This window comes from Triplophysa rosa, linkage group LG2, assembly GCF_024868665.1.
Source record: "Triplophysa rosa linkage group LG2, Trosa_1v2, whole genome shotgun sequence".
NCBI lineage: Eukaryota > Metazoa > Chordata > Actinopteri > Cypriniformes > Nemacheilidae > Triplophysa > Triplophysa rosa.
The window spans coordinates 3406094-3429084 of record NC_079891.1 but is presented as its reverse complement, the minus strand read 5'-3'; the positions used below and the strand labels follow the sequence as shown (position 1 = coordinate 3429084).

Below are 22991 nucleotides of genomic sequence, written 5' to 3'. Positions count from 1 at the left end.
TAAGGTCGTATTTATTTTTTAACGTGCGGAAATTTCGGACGCAAATTTCGGACTCAATGTGCAATGGGCTTAAGGGTGATGGTTTTTGCACAGATTGAGAGAGAATGAGAGGCCGGATTGTTGTTCACATTCTCCATGTTCACAGGTTGCATTTATTTCAGCAGGCTGTGGGTCGCCTGAGGACAAGCAAACCTCAAACAGTCCTTCTGTTTCAGTGTGTGTTATTCAGAACCTCAGAAAGGGGACTGTTGTGCACGACGTTGTAAAGATGTATTACCGTCTTGAAATGTCACTGTTAAAATACCATTTGTGTCTTGTCATATTATGCGGCACCTTTTGAACTCCGCACCTTTAAAAAAATAAATGATGCTGTGAACCTAAAATTAATTCATTACCTTGAATATTTACACAAGAGTGAGAACAGGATGCCTAACAGGATGGAAATGTGCTACAGTGAGGGAGTGAGAGTTAAACTTACATTTATTTCTCATATATTTTAACCTTCTTTAAAAAAGTTGCTTAAAATGCATAGAAAACCACAACACACCCACTTCAAACAACTCAACACTTGCTCATGTTTGTAGGTTTTGCTCCGAATAAAAATGATGTCACTTCCTGTTAATGATGTTACTAACTGTTTTTGTTCATTTAACATCTCATCACATCTCTGTTTAAAACATGTAAAAGCAGGTTATTTTAAATACTTATCTTCACAAGATTGAAGTTAAATGACGTCAAACGTTAAATGACATTAAAATTTTAATTACCTTTTATTTTTACATTTTTCATTTTTTGTAAATATTAGTTAATTTTTTTAGCAATTTTGTTATGTGCGTTTGTTATTTTATTTATTTGTTTATTCTTTAAGACGAATTTATTTTATTTTATATTTTATTTATTTTTGACATATTAAGCGTATTTCAGTTTATTCCTGAGGCAGCGTTTCTTTTTGTTTTGTTTATTTTACCTTTTTAAAATGATTTCAATCAACAGAATTGTTTTAATAGTTTTCGTTTTAGTAAACTATAACCTTAACCATGCTGGCTTCATGCTAAATGTTTAAAACAGGTTATTTTACATACGTATCTTTACAATATTGAAGTCGTATGACGTCAAATATGTTTAAGTAAGTCCAGAGTTATTATATTTTTGATATAATAAAAATATTATAAAAATTAATTAATATTTTAAATTAGCTTTTAATTTTAGATTTTTTGTTTTTATGGTAATTTTAGTTAAATGTTTAGCAACTTTGTTATATACACTTTTGTCATTTTATTATTTATTTGTTTATTTTTTATATTGACATATACGATTAATATATTTTCAGTTTAAGTTTTTGTTTTGTTTATTATTATAATTTTAGTGCTTTAAACTTATTTTAGTTTATGGCAATATTTAAATTTTTCGTAATTTCTTCCAAAAAAATTTTAGGCCAATATTTCATTTGATTTCAATAAACAAAAACTAAATAAAATAATTTTAGTCAACTAAAATAACCTTGAGTAAGTCCAGTTATTAGAAGCTTACCGTTGTGAGTTGGGGAAAGATAAGGAGACAGTTTTTAATACAGATTTTTTTATAGGGCTGTCAAACGATTAATCGCACTAAATTATGTAAACATAAACATTTATTCTGGATGTGATTCATTGCAATTAATCGTTTGACAGACCTAATTTTTTATGTACTCATTTTTATTTCTAACAAAAAGTTACAGCTTTCTGAAGACCAACAATATGGAAGGATATTTTAAAGATACAGGAAAAACCTATAATTTGATAACCAACAGATAAGAAACATGTTTAAAACGTTTCAAACAAAGAAAGTAAAAATAAAAAACAACTGATATATTTCTCATTAAATGTTTTACATCTTAAGTTGATGTTGAGCTCTGAGGGTAAACAAATAAAATAAACAAATCCCACACACACAAATGCAAAAAAGATGTATTGATCCTTTTCAACAACCCTGGTTGTTTATGCAACTTCTTGTGCTTGTGTTCTTTCACCACTAGGATGGAATGAACTCCTGATAGCTTCTTTTTCACACCGTTCCATAGCTGTGAAAGACGGGATATTATTAGCAACAGGCCTTCACGTCCATAGAAATAGCGCACACACTGCCGGCGTGGGAGCTATCTTTGACAGGTTAGTAAATGTCCAAAGTTCCCAAGAGAAGAACTCTAAAAGAGCTCTAAATTCAATGGCACTTCAGTTTAGATGGGTACAGCTCTGTGATCCACTGAGAAACCCTCATCGTTCACTATTGAGTGCGCAAGATTTGTGACAGCTGGAGGTCACACACACATGAATTTTTGAAAATAACCCCTATTATGATATTAGACGGTGCATCATGGAAACGTTCTCCACATTTTACTCTTGATTGATTGCGGTTTTACATTAAGCCATATGGCAGTTTTATGTAGCGGTGTGATAATGTTTCACCAGCCGTGTGATGTCCTCACCGATGAAATACACGATACCCGGTCAGTCTACGGTAAAGATGAATGTGTCTTTATAGGACGTAGCGTCTTTGACTTTCAAAGTCGATATGACAACCAAATATTAGGATTCATTGGGTGATTTGTTGCAGAACGTTTACTGGCATTTGTACGGGTATGTTGGGGAAATAAATTACCTCTGTATCAGACTGGCAGAGTTGACTGTGAAGGTAAAGATTTAAGTGGCTTTGTTTTTACAGAGTGCTGACGGAGCTTGTGTCAAAGATGAGAGACATGCAGATGGACAAGACTGAACTTGGATGCCTGCGGGCCATTGTTCTGTTCAATCCAGGTACGGTAATGTACAGTACGCTTATACACACACGCATACGCACAAAAACAAGTCTTGTGTAGGCATTTAAAATGTCATCTTAGTTTGACTGAATGCTGGATGACAGTACACAACTTTAACAGTCTGTGATTCTGCAGATTTGGGAAAGGTCAGAGTTGACAGAATTCTCATAAAATTCTGCAGTGTGTGATGAGTACAGATTTTTTACCCTTAGACTATGAATAAACAGATTTTATACCAGACTTAGTGGGACATCATGTCATATGTTGAGCAACCAATGAAAATTAGCCACAGACTTAGGAAAACATGCTTGAAGTTGTAGTGTGATCCCTAGTTTTTAAGTTATTTTATTTGACTAAATTATTGATATAAAATAATATTTTTTTAAATAAAATAAATGTTTTATTAATTAAATGTATCAAACTGTAATAATTATCCATACAAATTTATTCACATAAAATTATTAACAAAAAATAAATAACTACACAAAAATAAACTGAAATAAACATTAATTAACATATATTGCATTATAAATAATAAACAAACCAATAATAAAATGATAAAAGCACATAAAAACATTGATAAAAATTAAAGTAAAATTAACATGAACACTGTAAAAAATGCCAGAAATGGGGCACCAGAAATATTCCGTAAAATATTTTTTGTTCCCTGTAAGATTACATGCTTTTCTTTGTTTTTCTAGTAAATTTGCTGTGTTTTTCTGTAATATGATGTTTTTGACCCTATTTCAAAAATAGACTGTAAAAACATTGATAAAAATTTAAGTAAAATTAACATGAACACTGTAAAAAACGCCAGAAATGGGGCATCAGAAATATACCTTAAAAATAACCGTAAAACCGTAAAAAAAAAAAATATATATATATAAATATAAAAGCCTGTTCAAAATATAGATTAAACTACTATAAAACTGGAAAAACTAGTAACGCTGGTTTTATGTGTAATGCCTCAGTTCTTATTTATAAATCATTAAATGTGTCTTATCCAATATTTTTAAAATCTGTTATGCTTCCTTGATGTCTGTTTTTGCAAAAAATATTGTAATTAAGTCTGTAGAAGAACAATAAAACTTAATTGTATATTTTACAAAATACTCCCACTCCATAAACTGTGTATAAACAGGTATTGTGTGAAAAAGATAATGCTGCTCCATTTTTTTACTTCTTTATCTACCAACCAGTGCAACCGATGTGAGATTGCAATTATCCAGCACCCACAAGACAAGATATATTTACATTGAACTCAACATAGCGTGTCCATTTCTATAACTTTTAGTTATCAGAAGTGCCGATAAATTTGGGGTTTGTGTGTTTCTTGTTTAGATTCAAAAGGCCTGTCTAATCCAGCAGAGGTGGAAGCCTTACGGGAAAGAGTGTATGCCTCTTTAGAAGCCTACTGTAAACAGAAATACCCTGATCAACCTGGAAGGTATACTGTACATAAACTTGTCTATTATCAAACATGTTGATGCACACATGATATTTGACTGGTGTAGAATAAAAAGGATAAAACAAACAAAAAAAGTTTTTTTCTAAATTTTTGTTATGAGCTGTAACCACAAATGATGGTTTTGTTACAGTAACCATGTTTAACCATGATATTTGTTGTAAAACTGTAGTTAAAAAGGGGTTAACACATGGTTAGTACATTTTCACTCTTATAAAGCCATGGTTATTTTTGTACGGGCAGTGGGAATGTTTTACTATTTAATCTATTTAACCTGTTTCTTGAAAGAATAGATTAATGTAATGTACAGCAAAATAACACATAAAGAACAGACAGTGGAAGACTGATATCAGTTTTCAATCTTCATATTAAAAATCAAATTGTAGATGGATAGTAATAATATACAATATACAAAGCGCTCCCAAACTGTGCTAATCCAAACATGTACATTTCTAATCTGAACAGATTTGCCAAGCTCTTACTGCGCCTGCCCGCCTTGCGATCCATCGGCTTGAAGTGTCTGGAACATCTCTTCTTCTTCAAGTTGATCGGAGACACGCCCATCGACACTTTCCTAATGGAAATGCTGGAAGCGCCACACCAAATGACATAAGGGAATGCTTTTTTTCTCCTGAAAGCTTTCCCAGAAGGCCTCTGTAGAGCCGCGGCCGAGGGTGTAGTTTTATGTACAGAACACTAGAAGAGGCCAGCACAGCACACATGTCGAAGGAGACTGCTTTGTCCAGACTGATAAACATCTCACGCTGCAGTCTAGGGGAGGATTGAACTGCTAGTAACTCTACCTTTGGTGGAACATCAAAAGCGTTGCATAATACACTAAACCCTTTCATGACGGGATACAGTACAAACCGGACGGATCAAGAGTTTTTTTTCTTGGTTTGCATGCATTTTTTTGAAAACCTCATCTATGTTTTTTTTGCCTTACAGAGGTCTACCTCTGCTTTCCGTTGAGTGCATACCGTACACAGCCAAACAGCCTCATCTCCCAACATTTTGCTGTGAATTCTCAGTCATTTCAAGTTCCTCAATACCTCAGATGCACTTCTTCATGCAGCTGTCCTTAAAAAGACATCACTGTCCAGGTGTGTGTGCCATTGGATTCAGTGTTAACAGCGCCGTCCTGTTGATGTGAGAGCGGGACCGGAGCTGTTTTTTTCCAGGCACTTACAGAAAGTTTCTCAAGCGGTGTTGACACGTCAGATTGATGCGAGTCTGTCTTCGTGAGGAAGAAACTTCACGCTGTGCGGCTATAGTCTAAGTCCTTTTCTTTTCGTAAGAGATGTGAATAACAGAGAATGAAAAGCAGGTGTGCTCCTGGATGAACTGGTTGTTGCGATTGTGTAAAGAAGTATTGAAGACTTTTCGATTTTGCCGCTATAATTCAGCATAAATATGTATTAAGGATTTCCAAAGATTTTCAATAATGTTTGTATATCATCTTTATAATTCCCAGCAAGTGGGGGTTTGTGATTTGAAAATATGCAAGGAGTTAAAGGAATCCAGATGATAGTCTGGCCTCAGGGAACAGCAGGGTTTGGGAAGTGCTATGACTGCCCCCTATTGGATGTGTTGTGACGTTGCAGCTGCACTCACGTGTTATATGAATGACATGCTACATGGACCGTTTTTGGGCTCGATATTTCATACAATGCAAATAACCATTCTTAGCCCTCAGGTTTATACAAATGCAAAAACAAATGCATTTGTTGTATTTTGGGGTTCTGTTGTCCAGTATCTTTCATCTCGGTCATAAAAATAATAAGGATAAAGATTTCACAATGCCATTGGTATTGATGCATCAAACCTCAGTTGCAGATTGAGCCAGTCTATACCAGTTTTCATACAGTGAATTTAAAACAGCTATTATTGAAATTTGAAAAAAGAAATGCTGTGTAGTAGCATTTAAGGACTTTAGCACATTATAGCAATAGTCTATACCTGATCACAAACACCAGGCCTCACAGCAGAACGTCCACAGATATGACAAGACAGTCTACTATGCATATTTTTATTAAGACTGTCAAACAATTAATCTCAATAAAATAAAAGTTTGTATACTTAATATATGTCTGTGTACTTTGCATATTTTTTTTAATTAATAAACACATGCACATATATGCATATTTTAAAGAAAATAAAAAAAACGAGTAAACCTTTATATACAATCTAAATTATTGGTCAATTTAAATAATGTAAATATTTCCTAAATATGTGTATGTGTTTATAAATACAAAATCAATATGTACAGTACACAGACATATATTACGCAAACACAAACTTTTGTTCTGGATGCGATTAATCATGTGAGAGCCCTCATTTTTAGGTATGCATTTATACGCAAGCATCTTATAATGTCTATTGTAATAGGCTACAGGAATTATCAGTTTGCCGGTGGTCATGTGTTCTTATGCTTCGACCAGGGAAAAACTTCAGTCAGCCATTAGGGAAGATCTTGGACTTTGCTATGTTCTGTGTTTCAAAAATTTTCAATGAGCATCATTGACCCTTGGTTTCTTCAAAACCAGCATGTTTAAAATATGCAGAACGCTCGTTGTAAAGCCCTCCTGGATGGATTTGGAGGACTGACTATTTAAACAGGGTTAGGTGGAGCATCCAAGAGCCAGACACATCTCATCTGACACCTGCTACAATCCTGATGTGTCTTTCATCCGTCATTTCCCCGTGACACACCAATCCACCACAGGACTACATGATATGAAAGAGATGCATTTTAAGAGAATTATCTATTTTTGTACAAAGTGTAATTTTATCTTCATATCGCTATTTCATTGGTTCTTTGAATTGTATACATTGTTGGTATAAATGTATTTTTGTTCTAGGTAGGCATGCCCTCAAACCTGAACTGAGAGAATGGTTTACATAGAAAGGCTTCTCTGTTCTTTTACCATTTATCTTTCATGGTACCCTCAACTGAGAGCTTGTTCTTTTTGTACAGGATACATTGAGGGTGGGCTGTGTATTGTCCCATTATATATGTCTAAGGACTATTAAATTTCAAATTCCAAAAATATGGCTTCAATGGTTTACAATGTATGTGTGAGTACATAAATGTGTCATTACTTAAAATGTGTGTAGTCCGACATGGAAAGTTATTCACTGTTATGGCAAATTGTAAGAAAAACTACATTTGAAGCATGTGGAAATGCGCTGCGTGATATCACTGCGCCTGCTGCGGCCATGTTACGGCAGTAAATTTCCTTGATTATTACGCCGGAATGGGAGTATAGTACCTAATCATATCGGCCTAGAAATCGCAACTTTTCATTTCCCGCCGGTCTTAGCACACGATATAACTACAGAAGAGTCCAGTTTTAAATAGGAAAAATATCGAAACTCTTTGGTCATTTTTGAACGCGATGCTACTAGTCTAATTGGATTCAATGATCTATGCTAAGCTATGCTAAAAGTGCTATCGCCAGACCCGGAGATCGGTTGAATAGATTCCAAAATGGTAAAACTCAATTTATTAACTCTGGGGGAGTTGGAGAATGAGCTTATTTCCAAAAAAAGCGGAGTGTTCCTTTAAGAAGTTTTTTCGAATTTAAGAAAAATTATGGCAGTTAAGCATAATTTTCTTAGGAATGTTTTGTGAATCCAGCCCCCATAGAGCATATGAGAGACAAATGTCATTAAGGGTGGATTTGTTTAAAAAATGGCCATTGGAGACTTGATTCCAAGATACTCATGACTGATCCTTGCATCTGTTTTTTGTGTAAGTTTACATGATGCACAATAATCTCTATTTTGAAAAACATGTCAATTAATTACCATTTTAGCAAAAGCGGTGAAACCAACCAAGCAAATCCACAAGAACCATTTTTGGTTAAATAGTTGGTTCGTTATAGTGGATAGTGGTTATTTATAGTAGAAAAGGGTTCTTTAAAAAATAAAAATGTAAGAAAGAAATGGTTCTTATGAGAACCCTACATTGGTTATTCCGTTTGTAGCAACTTTATTTATAAAAGTGTAGTGACACAATCTGAAGTAGATTTTTATTAAAGAGTACATTCCTCAATATTTTTAAGGGCTTATTTTGGTTTATGGGTGTCCGACAACAAGTTTATGTACATACATGATGTAAAAATACTATTATTTCGTAATAATAAGCAGTTTTTATTACCTTACTTCTTGACTGACTCTCAAATGATTCGTTCCGCGATTCATCTGTGTAATCTCCGCCTTTCCGCCAGCGTAGTCTGATCTGATTGGTCAGATAGTGTAGTCTGCTGTGATTGGTCAGATGGTCTAGTCTGCTGTGATTGGTCAAATGGTCTAGTCTGCTGTGATTGGTCAGATGGTCTAGTCTGCTGTGATTGGTCAAATGGTCTAGTCTGCTGTGATTGGTCAAATGGTCTAGTCTGCTGTGATTGGTCAAACGCGTGCATGTGTCAGCATGTGTCGCAAATGGACCGCCTATCATTACTGCTGTATTACGGTTTGCAGGTGGTTGGATATTAACAGTGTATAGAGAGAGATGGCGTCGATTTTACCTTACCAGTTCGAGCCCGAGTCTGACGAATCATTCTTTAATCCTTATACAGATGCCAGTAAGAAAAAGGACTGTTTTAGACACTTCTCTTGTAACAGTTAGTTATCACGGCATACAGTGTACGGTGTTCGTATCTTCAGATGTTATTATAACTATAGTACACCACGCAGTTCTTGAAATAAAGACTTTGCGAGTTAATATGGTTGAACACTTACATTAGCGCAACGAGTTTATAGCTAACGTTAGGTAAACAAACAGTAACAACCCCAAAAATAACGGTAACGTTAGCTAAACACAGACATGAGATAACGTCACACAAATTTAATTTTAAGTAAAGACAAAAATAAAGAGTCACACTTACAGGTTGTGATTCGGTGGAGCTTACAGGTCCAAATAAAGTTGGTATTGCAACATCTTTTAAGGAAAGACGTTTAATGTATCCTGCAGTAAAGGCGCCAAGATTGATGAAGCAATCTTCGGTAAAATGACGCGCGCAAAGTAAAACGTTCGGTTTATACTCCTTTGGTGTCGTTTGAAAAATAAATAGTAACCATTTTTTCCTCAGAAGTTCTTCCTTTGGTAGTGAAAATAAGACTGACTTAGTTTCACTACATAGAACACAGCTTCGCTTAGACATGATGCACACGTCACGAACGCGCTAGTACAGTGTTTGGGGAGGAGAGAGTTAAGTTTTCGCAGTCAGTAGGCGGGGATTTTTCTAGTGACGTAGGTACATTGTGGTTAAAGATTCGGACAGGTCATGGCTTGTTCGCGTGATTCAGAGTCGATTACCTTTTTTATAAGCTAATAACTTTGTTATTCGTTCACCTTCGGATTTACAACTTGGCAGATTGCTTACATTCAAACACGGCAAAATTAAACACTTCATGAAATGTATTTTTTATGATCTCGAGGAATGTACTCTTTAAAGAATTTAAGAATGCAAACAGTTCTGGGGCACCTTTGACTACCATTTAAAAAAAATTATACTATTTTTATTTTTTAACTTATTTATTGCTAATCAGAGTCATCAGATATGAACCAGTGAAATGTAGCCTCATGATCATAATAATTTATTTATAATAATCATAATATTAAAATGTATTCATAATACATTTTCTTGGTGTTCCTTTTTTAAAATAGAAGACTTTTATTGTGCTATATTCATTTCCTTTCAAAACAAAGTGTATTCTACTTGCTTTTTTCTATTACTAGCCTATACGCTGATATGTTACATTGTCGTTTTGAAAAACTTGGCACAATTACCTGATCCTGGATATCGAAACCTGGGGGTCTCCAAATCCAGATTAAAGTGACCCAGAGTTAAAAAACAACAACTGGGCCGAAGATTATACTAGTAAGAGATAATAATCACGACTATAGAAACTACAGGCATATCACCGCGCATGCGCAACCTTTAATGACAGCTTGACGTGTTTGTTGCTATCCTCAAATTTTATTTAAATTGCATCTATCAGTAGGCTAAACAACTGTGGCGACTCTGTTTTCGCCAAACAAATAGTGGACAAAACTAAACATATTTCAAGTTACGTCGTCTCTTCACGCCCTCCAGAACCGATCTAAAATCAGTTTAACAGCGTTTGCCCGTGTAATATTATTCGGTGTCGATCACGGCGACAGTTATTCATTTACACAACAACAACCACAATACCGTGCGACGCAGCGCGCATGCGCACAACACTACCCAACCAGTGTCGACCCCAGCCATCTATTATGCTTCTTCGCAATAAAAGCTACCCGAAAATCTGCAAGGAAAACGCCACTGGATCCGCTTGGAGTGAAAGTAATAAAGTATAACATACGTATTTACGATTAGCACGTTCCGATTGGAGTTTATATTCAGTTTATGTGATGCATATTGATGCTTTTTGGGGGAAACACAGCTGAATGTGGCTACTAGGATCTCCTCTGTCAGTGTGGAGCCGATGAGCGGCGCTTTGCAACAATGTAACAAAACCTTCTTTCAAGCGCCGCCGTTTCGAATCCCGAATGTAGCGCTCGCTTTCATCGTCCGTGTTGGTTTTTTCCGGCTGTATCAAGCGTCAAAAACAATGTGGGTACATTATGGGATGCTTTCAAATTAGCTCGCCTAGTAGCTAGCTGGCTGTACGGCATGCACACACAATGGTTGTGTTAAAGACATGGTGGGGCTCGATCCTCCTCGGCATTCCTCACTCGATGCCCTGTCTTTCCCGTGCCCGCCATCTTTTAAAGAACTTAAATATAAACGTCTGATGCTGTAACTTGAACGCGCGATCGCGAAATTGTTTTTTTTCAATGAAGTTTACGGTTCGGGCTGCATTTAAAGGCGCGCAAGGGCGCGCGAATCGCTGGCTAATGTTTAGGAGGTTTTGCTTAATTCTGAGTTAACTTGCCGTTTTTAAACGGACTCCCTTTGGCAATTGGGGCTTTTGAATACGCGTTCTCGGTTAAAATGGAATAAGAAACTACTGGGGTCGATTAAGGTGGAGGTTTACAGATTTTCCCCGTTGGTTTACAGAGCCATTCATTCCCGTGAAAAGCCCGTCAAAACATTGTACTTCACACTTTTTGCGGGTTTGCTGGCGGTGATGCCCGTAGTACATTTGGTTGGAAAAAAGCAAAGTAATTGGAAAATGATTTTTGAGATTATAAATTGCATACATGATACCAACATTATTATTTATTAACACAAAAGCTGTTTTGGAATTATATTACATTAAACTATGTCATTGTGCAGAAAACAAGTACAGACACAATAAGGGTCTAACAGAAGTGATGTTAAATACATGTATGCAATGGTAAGAATTGCCATGGTTTTATTTCATTTAAAGTAACCATGTTTTTTTGTATAACCACTACAAATTTTGGATTTATATATACAAATTTATATATATGGATAGTGAGACAACTGTAATTCTGCGGTTACTGTGGTTTTACTATAAATGTCTTAGTTCAGTTATGTTTACTGTATGAAACCATGGTTCATTTTTGGAAGGGTTGCTACAAGTGCAAATTGGCCTTGCGGTTATTATTTTTTCTGGTATTTTATATGCTGCTGCTAAATAATCTGCTGTATTTATGCACTGTATGTCATGAAGTGTTTTCACGTGTACGTGTTTCCATAGCTTTATTTTGAACACTTGATTTCCTCGTGTTTACTCGCAGAGTGCTGACACTCAGGTCCTGAGATGGGATGCGTGTGTCAAGGTGGGACTAAGGAGCAAGAGGATCATTGTAACTGAGCAAAGAGACGTACAGGAGTCATTCGAGCGACTTGTTCCCTTTAACTGGTCAGTATGTCGGTGGTCACGTCCCCTGCCCAGGGGCCTCCACCTATCGTGAACCCTCCCCCACCTGAGGTCACGAACCCCAGCAAGCCGGGCCGGAAAACAAACCAGCTACAGTATATGCAGAATGTGGTGGTGAAGACTCTGTGGAAACATCAGTTCGCCTGGCCCTTTTACACACCTGTAGATGCCATCAAATTAAATCTGCCGGTAGGATGCATTAATTCCCGTATTTGGAAATTTGCCTTGACATGTCTGTTACACATTTTCTTATATATTGTCTTTATAATGTAGGACTACCATAAGGTTATCAAGAATCCAATGGACATGGGAACCATAAAGAAGCGACTTGAGAATAATTACTATTGGACTGCTGGTGAATGCATGCAGGACTTTAACACTATGTTCACTAACTGTTACATCTACAACAAGGTAAAATAATCAGAAGTATAAATTGGGGTATTGTGACATCCTAAAATGATTTATTATTGCTTCTTAATGCATGGCTACCTAGTGTGAAAGTAAATAAAAGGACATCAATTTTTGTTTCGAGTTGAAATTTATGTTGTGTTCGGTCCTTGTGTTGCATTAGATGTCAAGCAAAGTGTAGTTGCTAGGGGCAACGGTTTGAGTAAGTAGTTTGGAGGCCACACAATGATGCCATTGACCAATCAGAATCAAGTATTCCTGAGATCCGTGGCTCTTTAATGTTTAACATACAGTAAGTGTGTCTATTATGTTATGTTCTAATTTTCTGCTTTTATCCCAGCCCACAGATGACATTGTTCTGATGGCTCAAGCTTTAGAAAAGATTTTCCTTCAGAAGGTAGCTCAGATGCCCCAGGAGGAGGTGGAACTTCTACCTCCGCCGCCGAAGGGTAAAGCACGGAAACCCGGGCCACCTCCTGCTTCAGGTAACTCATTGGATGTCACGGGGAAACCTTTGGAGGTAACAATGACACGCTGTTTTGAGGAGAGTTTCCAGCTGAACTTGTCATTTTAACATCCAAGCAGAAAACCAACAATCAATAGCACTGACTCCAGGCTCTCCATCTTCATCATGCCCGAGTTCCCCCCCTCAGCTGGCTCAGACTCCCGTAATAGCCGCCACTCCTGTCTCGACCATCACCTCCAACGTGCAGGCGGTTCCCCCTGCCGCACCCATTATGCCAACTGCGCAGCCTGTCGTCAAAGTAAGTCCAGCAGAAATATCGGACGGTCCACTCTCGTTTTTTGTTGTTGTTGTTATTCTTGTGATGGTTACCGTCTGTTGCTGATGTTATTATTAAGTAATGAAATATAAAATATGTGTGCCTTGCCCTTTAAGTTTAAAGACGAGTCGGGATGGTCAACGAGTTGTCCAGCGTTTGACCGGTGAGGGTTAGTTCACCAAAAATGACACTTCTTTCATCATTTACTCACCTTAATGTCATTTCAAACCTGTATGATGTTCTTTCCGCTGTGAAACACAAAAGAAGATATTTTGAAGAACGTTGGTAACCAAATAAGATGGGACCGCATTGACTTCCATTGTGTTCCACTTGAAGAAAGAGTCATATACTGGTTTTGAACCACACGTGGGTAAATAAATTATAACAAATTAAAATTTTGGGGTGAACTATCCCTTTAAATGAACCGATTTCAAACGTCCCTGTTTAAGTGGTGTGTGTTGTAACACACATTCACAATCTCATTTTCCTCAGAAGAAAGGGGTGAAACGGAAAGCGGACACTACCACGCCCACAACCTGCGTGATCACCGCCAGCAGAAGCGAGTCGCCCACCGCAGGGCTGGAGTCCAAACACAGTAAAGTCATTTCTAGACGAGAGAGCACGGGCCGACCCATCAAACCTCCCAAAAAAGACCTGGAAGATGGAGACGTCCAACAGCAGGGCAACAAGAAAAGCAAGCTCAACGACCATCTGAAATACTGTGACACTATCCTCAAAGAGATGCTTTCCAAGAAGCAAGCGGCGTACGCGTGGCCCTTCTACAAACCCGTAGATGCCGAGGCCCTTGAGCTGCATGACTATCACGAAATCATCAAGCAGCCGATGGACCTCAGCACGGTCAAAGTACGACATGATATTTCATAATAACAATGAACTTTTTTCTGTGCTAGTATTAATGGTAACGCTTCACAAAAAGTTGTTTTTTACATTTCATAACTACGTAAACATTTTGCAGTATTTATTAGCTTTGGTTAATGTTAATAAGTCATGATGATGGTTGTTGTTAAGCTCTTCGCACAGCTGTCATCCATGTAGTGCTGGGAATTCATTTGAGGTCGTTACATTTTTTAAGCTAAACTGAATTTCATACTGTGCCTCCGTTCCAGAAAAAGATGGACGGTCGGGAATACCCAGACGCCCAAAGTTTCGCAGCAGACGTTCGGTTAATGTTCTCAAATTGTTACAAGTACAACCCTCCTGATCATGAGGTCGTCGCCATGGCAAGAAAACTACAGGTGTGATTCTTTTTTATTTCCGAGGAATACAAAATCATAGAAGCACTTGAATCTATAAAACAATGAAATCAAAGTTGTATCAAAAATCAGTCATGCATCTAATATATCAAGTAGGGATGTAACAATATTATCGACATCGTGTTATCGCAATAGCAAAATTGTCTCAATATTATCGTGGTCACATGACTGTATGAAACGACAGGTCTTCCGGGCCTAACATAGAGAATGTTAGAAAAAATAATAGATGTTACCTTTGGAAAGGTCCATCTAGTGCAATTATTTTATTATATAAAAGGGATTTTTAGGTCATTTGACCTCTCATACTGTAACTCATACCGCTACGCAACAGTTATGATTACAGGATAAAGAAAGGAGGATGCTTATGGCACGTTTCCAAGTCATCATTTGTCATTGTAATATGGTGCAATAAATACCGTGCCGCGGGCGTTATACCGAGGTATTATCGTACAGTGAGATTTTGATATCATTACATCCCTAATATTAAGTATTGTTTTTAACAGCGAAGATGTCTTAACACATGTAATACTGGATTAGAGAATCATAACAAAGTCAGTAGTCTACCATTTGGTACAGTTGACTTATACTTTGCTTTATTTTTACGTTATTTCCCAAAAAGAACAAACATTTTTATTATATTGTCCATTTGCAATAAACAGCTGTCACATTCCATAAACGAGACCATTATATCAGTTATTTTACGAATCTCGTCAAACAACTAAAAAACTAAGGTGCAATTGGTTAAAATGAGGATTGTTTCGCTCTGACACATTCTCATGGAACTAGAGACCTCATTTCATTTGCTGTGCCCCGCAGGATGTGTTCGAGATGAAGTTCGCCAAGATGCCTGACGAGCCTGTGGAACCGTCGTCCCCGAGCGCGGAGTCGGCCACAGCGGTGGTGAGCAAAAGCACGGGCAGCAGCGAGAGCAGCGCGGACTCCTCCAGCTCAAGCTCGGACTCGGAGGAGGAACGGGCCACCAGATTGGCCGAGCTGCAGGAACAGGTGAGTGACAGAAAGGTGGGTGTCACCACTGAGGACCAAGATCCAAGCCAAGGGTGGAGAGACAGACAGAGGCCACACCCACTCGCCCCTCACATTCACCACCTCTTTAATCTGACTCGATCATTTTTAGTCCTGTTTCTTCATATTTTAGAGACAAGCTCTGTGTAACTGCCCATTTTCACCCTGGATGTTAAGTTTAACCCTCTACCGCCTCTGCAGTTTGTGTTGGCATCTTGGTGCACGCTGTAAAACAGAAGTTGATTACTTCTTAAAGGGATAGTTCTCCTAAAAATGAGAATTATTTCGTGGTTTACTCGCCCTTGTGTCATTGCAAACCTGTATGACTTTCTTCTGCAGAACACCAAAGAAGATATTTTGAAGAACGCTGGTAACCAAACAACACTGACCCCCATTGACCTCCATTGTATGGACACAAAACCACTGAGACATTTCTCAATATATCTTCTTTTGTGGTTTTGAATGACAAGAAGGTGACTAAATAATTAGAAAAGAATCATTTTTAGGTGAACTATCCATTTAAGCGTGTCTTATTGATTGTAGTCATCGTGGCCTAGTCTGATGTTACACATTTGAGAGTGATTATTTTGTCCCCTGATTTTACTTTGGCTTTTTTACCAGCAAACTACGGAGCACCCCAATGGTAACAGGGCGGGGACAAAAAACGGGTGTCCCAAACGTTTTCAGGTGAATTATATTTTTACTTCCCGGTCCCCCACCCCACTAACTCCTTCATTTTCGTAGCCTCTTGTCAAGCGAGCGGTAGAGGGTTAAGGTGGTGCTTTAATGGGGTGTAATCAAGCTGGGCATCTCCCTTAAGTGAGCTTGCTTTGTCACTCGGCTTTGTCTTTTGGCTTTGTTTCCCTCTCTGCTGTGTGAATGACATTGATTAGCATGTTTATCAATGAGAATCCTAATTATTTGCTGGGACGTGGTCCCAGGTGCTTCCAAATCTTGTAAAAGAGGGTTTAACGTGGTTACACGTGGGCAGATAAATGAAAACCGTGAGTGAAAGTTATCATCTTTAAGATCATCTTGGATTGCTTAAGATACATTCATGTGCATTACACTTTAGAAATGTAACGGTTGTACTTCTCAAAGAAATGTGTACAGGAAAACTTTTTAAAATAAGTTATTTTCTGGGGGGGTGCAATGTTACAAAAAACAGTAGATAGTCGTACATGAAATATGTCATTCATTATCCTTAAAAACTGTCCCCTCCATCACCAGTCCCATCATCTGCCCCCGCACAGCCGAGATCCTAGTTTGTTTGACTTCAGCGTGGATGCAGCATGCCCCACCCCCCCGCTTGCTAACCATACCCTCCACCTTCCTCCTCAGCTGAAGGCTGTTCATGAACAGCTAGCCGCTCTGTCACAGGGTCCTGTGAGCAAACCAAAGAAAAAGAAAGAGAAGAAGGAAAAAGAAAAGAAAAAGAAAGAGAAAGACAAAATCAAAGTCAAAGCAGAAGACGACAAAAAGGCCAAGGCCTCGCAGCCGAATAAACAAGTGCCGCCGAAAAAGACCTCGGCACGGAAACCCAACAGCACATCTACCACGAGGTTAGCGCGATGTTCTTACCTTCCGTTAGTGTAACATTGACATGTGTAAACCTTTTCTTCCGTTTATAGTGGTTTGCCGATATAATGCAGATGAACTAACTAATTGTGTATTTTATTCTATTCTATTATCTAATGAGGGTGAGTGCGCTAAAACACAAAATGTAACTATTCTATTTCTTAGCCTGGACAATATATTTATTGACCATTAGTTATTTACATACAGCGTTTTGTATTTTTAAATATTTTACATTTTTTGGCCAAAATCAATTAAAAAATAACTATTGGCCGATACTGATATTTGTCATTTGATACCAGTGTTGGGTGTAACTAGTTACTAAGTAATTAGTTACTGTAATTTAATTACTTTTCCCTTGAAAAAGTAAAGTAAGGGATTACTCTTATTTTTTCTGTAATTTAATTAGTTACTTCTGATGTAATTAAACTAAATACTTTGTGTAATATGTGTGTGCAATAGTGGAATTGACATCAAAATTCAGAGTCTAACTTGAAAATCTGTGCTTTAATGTATAATTCTCACATTTGTAATACTTTGGTCAGTTAATAATACTACTTTATGTAGTTTAATATTATTTGATTGAATGAATTAAATAAGCCCTTTAAATCACTTAACTAATCAAGGTTAATGTAGGATATAGAAAGTAATTAGTAATAAGTAACTAAATACTTTTTGGAGAGAGTAATTTGTACAGTAATCTAATTACACTATTGAATATGTAATTAGTAACTAGTAATTAATTACTTTTTCAGAGTAACTTACCCAACACTGTTTGATACACGTTTTAACTTTTGTCATTAAAATAGATCACTGTTTTGGATTTAGTAAACGTAGTGAATTTTAGCTGACATGCAGTGGTTTTTAAATTCAAATCAATAATCGGCAAATTGGTAAATATCGGTTGCCGATATTTTCTTGCATCCCTAGCCATTTACTGGTGGCTTTCTCTCAGTCTCAACCTACCGGTTCAGTTTGTGTTGAGAACTCGGGTTAAGAATTCTTTGTGCAAATCACAACTGCATTCTACAGGCAACCGAAAAAGGGAGGCAAACCTGGCGCGACAAACTACGAGTCCGACGAAGAGGAGTCTCTCCCCATGTCTTACGACGAAAAGCGGCAGCTCAGCTTGGACATCAACCGGTTGCCGGGTGAGAAACTGGGCCGCGTGGTCCACATCATCCAGTCACGGGAGCCGTCGCTTCGAGACTCCAACCCAGACGAGATCGAGATCGACTTTGAAACGCTCAAGCCCTCTACGTTGCGGGAGCTTGAGCGATACGTCAAGTCCTGTTTACAGAAAAAGCAACGCAAACCGTTACGTAAGTGCCCAGCTTTTCCCTCGCCGCAGATGTTTTGTGAGATAGGAAATGATGCTCTAGTCTAGGCTGACGTCCATATTTCATAAACGAGCAGCTCTCCCCTCTTGCCTGGTCGCTCTAAAAGCTGAAATGGGCTGTGCTATTTCCTCCTTTTGAGCTGGGAGCACTCACCTTCTTCACTGTGTTGCATGATTTTTTTTTGGTGGTTTATCTTACATTTCCGGGGTACTAAAATCTTCAAGTAAAGATTAATTTTCATTACGACGAGTGAAAGGGACCGCAGATGTCATGCTGTGCACGTGTAGTTATCGTGAACGCCCGTACCGATAATGTAGACATGATCTTAGTGTAGTAGAGTGCTTTTTGCTGCTTGTTGGCACGGCGGTGAGCTACGAGCCGTTACTCACCGGTCGCCGCTGTGTGTCTCCTGCAGCGGGCACTGGGAAAAAGAGTGCCAAGTCTAAAGAGGAACTGGTTCAGGAAAAGAAGAAAGAGTTAGAAAAGAGGCTACAGGACGTGAGTGGACAACTCAACAACAACAAGAAACCACCCAAAAAAGGTACCTGTGTGGTAGTGTGCAGATGTGAGCAAACAGGTGCCCAAGACAGCTTAACTGGATTTTGGACGGCAGGACAAGTAAATAAGGATAGGCCTTTTTTACAGACATTTCTGTGAATCAGTAGGTAGCGTGGTTTTGTGCTTCAGTAGTCGACTAACACGATCAAAGGTTTTTGTCTGCCTTTCGTATGTAATCAGGGTCCAAAATGAACATGCAAAATACATCATTATTGTAAAATAAAACAACATCAATATACTAAAAACAGAAAAGTTGTCCCTTAGCATTTTTTTAAACGTTATGCGTGCAGACGACAACATTGTCAAAACTATTTTTGTTGATGCCGATCTGTAATAAGACTAAATACTGTATTGGAGGCCGTTCACATTTCGCATCTTTATGCATTCAAATTCGTTATTTTAAACGTAGATGCACAGCACGCTCAAATAGGGACCGACATGCATGCGGGGCGACGCGCTCCTTTTTCTAGCCGCGCGTCAAGATGAAAATATTTCAACTTAAGAAAGCCGCAAGCGCATTGCAGGTCATGTGACAAACCAGCCAATCATAGACAAGCTCAGCGAAGATGGAGACACAGATGATCACAACTTATCTAGTAGCAGAGTTATTGCACTTGCATATAATCAAAATATCCTTTAATACTTCCTCTTCTTAATGGTGTTTCCCATGGTTGCTTAGCAACAGGAGATGCCAGGAGAACAGCCTGGCCAGTAGAGGGCGATGTCACTTTGTCAAGAACCACTACAAGCGTACGCACGTAGGCATTCTGATACAAAACTCAGAAAGCGTAATATGCAAAAACATTGTTGTCGTGTAATTGAACATGCAAAAAGCAAAAATGTGCTGTGTAAACACCCCTTATGATTGTAAACGTTCTCAACATTTACAATTTTCACAGTTTAATTTTGGACCCTGTGCATAATGCCATTTACACATTGAATAGGATTCAGACAAAGTGGGACATGTTGAACATGCAAGAGAAGCTAACAAGTGACGTATTTACATGTGTTTGCGCTGTAACTAACCAACTTGATTTGATATGAGCTGCTTTGGTGGGCACATAATATATTCTGTCCTTTCAAGATCAGTTCTTTGCTTTCTATGTGCATGTCTTTACCATAATACACAACATCAGGTGTGGGGAAGGGAGTTCTTAGGGTCACTGCTCAAAATCTATCCCAAAAGGTTTTTGTTATGCTAAATTAGACGTGTAATAAACTTGTGTGACATGTATTTTATTTACCTCCTGCACATCAAACCTCGTTAATCGCTTTTACTTCCTGTTTATTTCCTGTTCCCAGCAGAGAAGGCGGGGTCAGCGCAGGGGGGCGGGCCATCTCGGCTGAGTGGCAGCAGCAGTTCCTCCGATTCGGGCAGCAGCAGCTCCAGCGGCTCCAGCTCCGAGAGCAGTGACTCTGACTGACCTGAGATCAGCGCGTCACGTACTTCAGCCTCCTCTATTTTCTAAAGAGTAGTGTGTGTTGTCATGATAGTATCTCTCTGAAGGTCCGTTTTCTAAAGAGCTAGAAGCATTACAGATGGCAGAGGATATTTTACAATAGTTTGTAGAAATGCTCTCGGCTCAGACTGAGTGGAGTTTGGGAATAGTTCAGGCAGTTTAAGGTTATTTCGCTAACCCTCAAAGGGAAACACCTGGTATCACCAGAGGTAAAAAGACAAAAAAAAAGATATTTTTTTGAAAATATGTAAGTTGTGGAGGTAAAACGGTTGTGTGTGTGTCAGCTGTTTGTTTTCTTTCTGGTTTTCGTTCAGTCACTGCTCGGTTAGATCCATATTGAAAACATACTTTAGTGGAAAACTGACATATGCCCGGCCCCGTTTTACCGATCGCGTAGCAAGGTCTGAAGGAACAAAAACGATAAACTTTCCTGCTCTGGTGTGGTTCTGTCATGTTAGCATGACTATTCAACTCATTCCACAATTATTTTACTGACTATAATACTCTTCGTTGTTACCATTTTTAAAAGGAACTATTTATTTTTTTGTATTCAGAAAGGCACAGTCAGGCGTGTTTTCGACATGCTGTCTTTACACAAATGTTTTTTTGACATTTTAAATGTAAAAATTGGTTCACCAGTACTCAACCCATGTGTCAGTATCAATATTAAACCATTTTAAAAGAGGCTTATGCATCGCTCATCGTAATTTTGGCTGTTTTGACACTGTACACTTTCTCTTCCGGTGCTCAGTATTTGTTGTAGAATTTTTGTTTGTTTGTTTTCATCTATATCATACACTTGTTTGTTTTATATTTGGTTCGTTTTCTGTATTTTTTTACTATTGATATGTAGGTGCCCCTGCGTGTTTCTCTTCATCTTTACCAAGTCCACTCATAGGACAATCAAGTTGTGTTTTAAGTTCACTATCGTATGGAGGTGTTTAAGATTGACCGAGTACACTTAAAGGTGGTCAAAATAATGACAAAATGCATTCAGAATTACCCTCAAGTCTACAGTTTGGAGTCCGTTTCTCTCTCAAAGTCATTTCTGGAGAAATAAAGAAAAATAGCTTGGACAAGTAGCCACTTCAAGGCATCTTCAGAAAGAGTTGGACAGTTTTCTCTGTGAAGACCTCAATCACCAGTGCTAGATTTCAATTCAGAAGGATGTGTGTTTGACAGTAGTTATTAATTGGAAGTATTACAACTAATGTTCTCAGTTTTAGTAATAACTTTATTTTTTGTGGCAGAAATGCTGTATTGAATGCTTTCAATGGTACCTAAACACATGTATACGGAATAGTTTATTTGGAATGGGCCACGACTGAAAATCTTTATAAAATATGAATGTACTAAAGTTTCCTTTTTTTCCTGTTGCTGCAGCAGTACCACTCTTGCACTGTGGGTTTGTGGTTTTTGGCAAGGACTTATTTCATTTACAGTACCTAATTCAAATATCAACCCCTTAAAATCATTGGATGTGTTCTTGTTGCCTTAATGTTACTTGGCACAGTGTAGGTAAATGCTTCTGGTATAACAAATCAAGTTGAAACCAATGTGTATACATGTAAACGTCAAAACCCTCATGTAAAGTGACTTAATGGGTTTCTTACATGTAGTTTAGTTATGTTTTGCTTTTCTTTCGTCATTGTATTGCATTACATTGTTCAAGCTCAGCCTTTCCTTGTACTATATGTTGTTTCTAAAATCATTTCTGTTACAGCTCCTCTTACTCGATTCCTCCAGCAGAGCTTGACAACTGGGGTTTTCAAGGCAGAGAAAATAATACAGAGATATAAAATGCATAGGATATATAATTACAGATAAATGTATATTCACTACTTATTCCTGAACTCTGTCTTGGGTCTAAATATTTTAGTTCTTTTTTTTATGAGAGAGACACATTTGTGTATTGCATGCCAATTTACAGTATATTTCTTAACTTTTTTGAGCAGTTTATAACATGTAAATGTCATTCGAGTCAAATTTTAAAATGGGTAGCGCTACGTATATTGAGTTCAAGTTGACAAGTATGTTTTGGGACCGACTTACATGGTGATATCTGATGTATAAGATAATCTGAGATTTGGACACTGAGCCCCTTCGTTTTTCGTAAATAAACCACAAAAACCCATAGTGGTGTCTTTTACTATTGCTTCTTTTTAAAATAGGTTCAAGTACAATACTGCGGTCTTAAAATGTGTAAAAATGAGTATCTCTTAAACGCAAACCATTGCTCACTGTGGAAATGCCAAAATACTGTACAATCGTATTATTGTTTAACTAATTACATGTAAACACGGTTTCAATCGAGAATAACAAGATAACATTTTACAGTAACACTCCGATGTGTACAGAGAACCATCCGCAACAAAAATACAACAGTCACATAACAGAACAGATTCTGGATTGTCCGCTTCTGTCAGATTCTTGGACTTTGGTTTTGTTTCCTATCACCACAGCCTGGTTG

General features: G+C 37.8%; 2 protein-coding genes and 1 long non-coding RNA gene across 17 annotated transcripts in view; all 3 read left to right on the top strand.

The window, feature by feature from the left end:
- rxrab (retinoid x receptor, alpha b) overlaps nt 1-7309 on the top strand; it is a 52206-nt gene extending 44897 nt beyond the window's left edge. For all 4 annotated transcript variants that reach the window (XM_057356142.1, XM_057356124.1, XM_057356116.1 and 1 more), the window contains 4 exons: nt 2015-2147; nt 2701-2792; nt 4136-4241; nt 4725-7309. In XM_057356142.1, the coding sequence (XP_057212125.1) occupies nt 2015-2147; nt 2701-2792; nt 4136-4241; nt 4725-4872 (479 nt within the window). In that variant the 3' untranslated portion in view covers nt 4873-7309. The remainder of the gene's footprint in view (nt 1-2014; nt 2148-2700; nt 2793-4135; nt 4242-4724) is intronic.
- A 3158-nt stretch (nt 7310-10467) lies between these two features.
- Nucleotides 10468-22904, top strand: brd3b (bromodomain containing 3b). 12 transcript variants are annotated; one of them, XM_057356296.1, is made up of 13 exons: nt 10468-10594; nt 11959-12290; nt 12375-12512; nt 12850-12994; nt 13095-13273; nt 13784-14155; nt 14419-14547; nt 15382-15570; nt 16210-16275; nt 16930-17150; nt 18196-18485; nt 18919-19044; nt 20367-22904. In XM_057356296.1, exons 2-13 carry the CDS (start codon nt 12090-12092, stop codon nt 20483-20485), a joined length of 2175 nt encoding a protein of 724 aa, XP_057212279.1. In that variant the 5' UTR covers nt 10468-10594; nt 11959-12089; the 3' UTR covers nt 20486-22904. The 12 variants fall into 12 exon arrangements, with proteins under 12 accessions (XP_057212279.1, XP_057212205.1, XP_057212224.1 ...); XM_057356222.1 differs by having other exon boundaries at nt 20364-22904; XM_057356241.1 differs by having other exon boundaries at nt 13092-13273; nt 13787-14155; nt 20364-22904.
- Nucleotides 13419-13661, top strand: LOC130567853 (uncharacterized). Its single transcript, XR_008964658.1, has 2 exons — nt 13419-13454; nt 13556-13661. It is a non-coding gene; the product is annotated as an uncharacterized LOC130567853 (long non-coding RNA).
- Nucleotides 22905-22991: the final 87 nt, after the last annotated feature.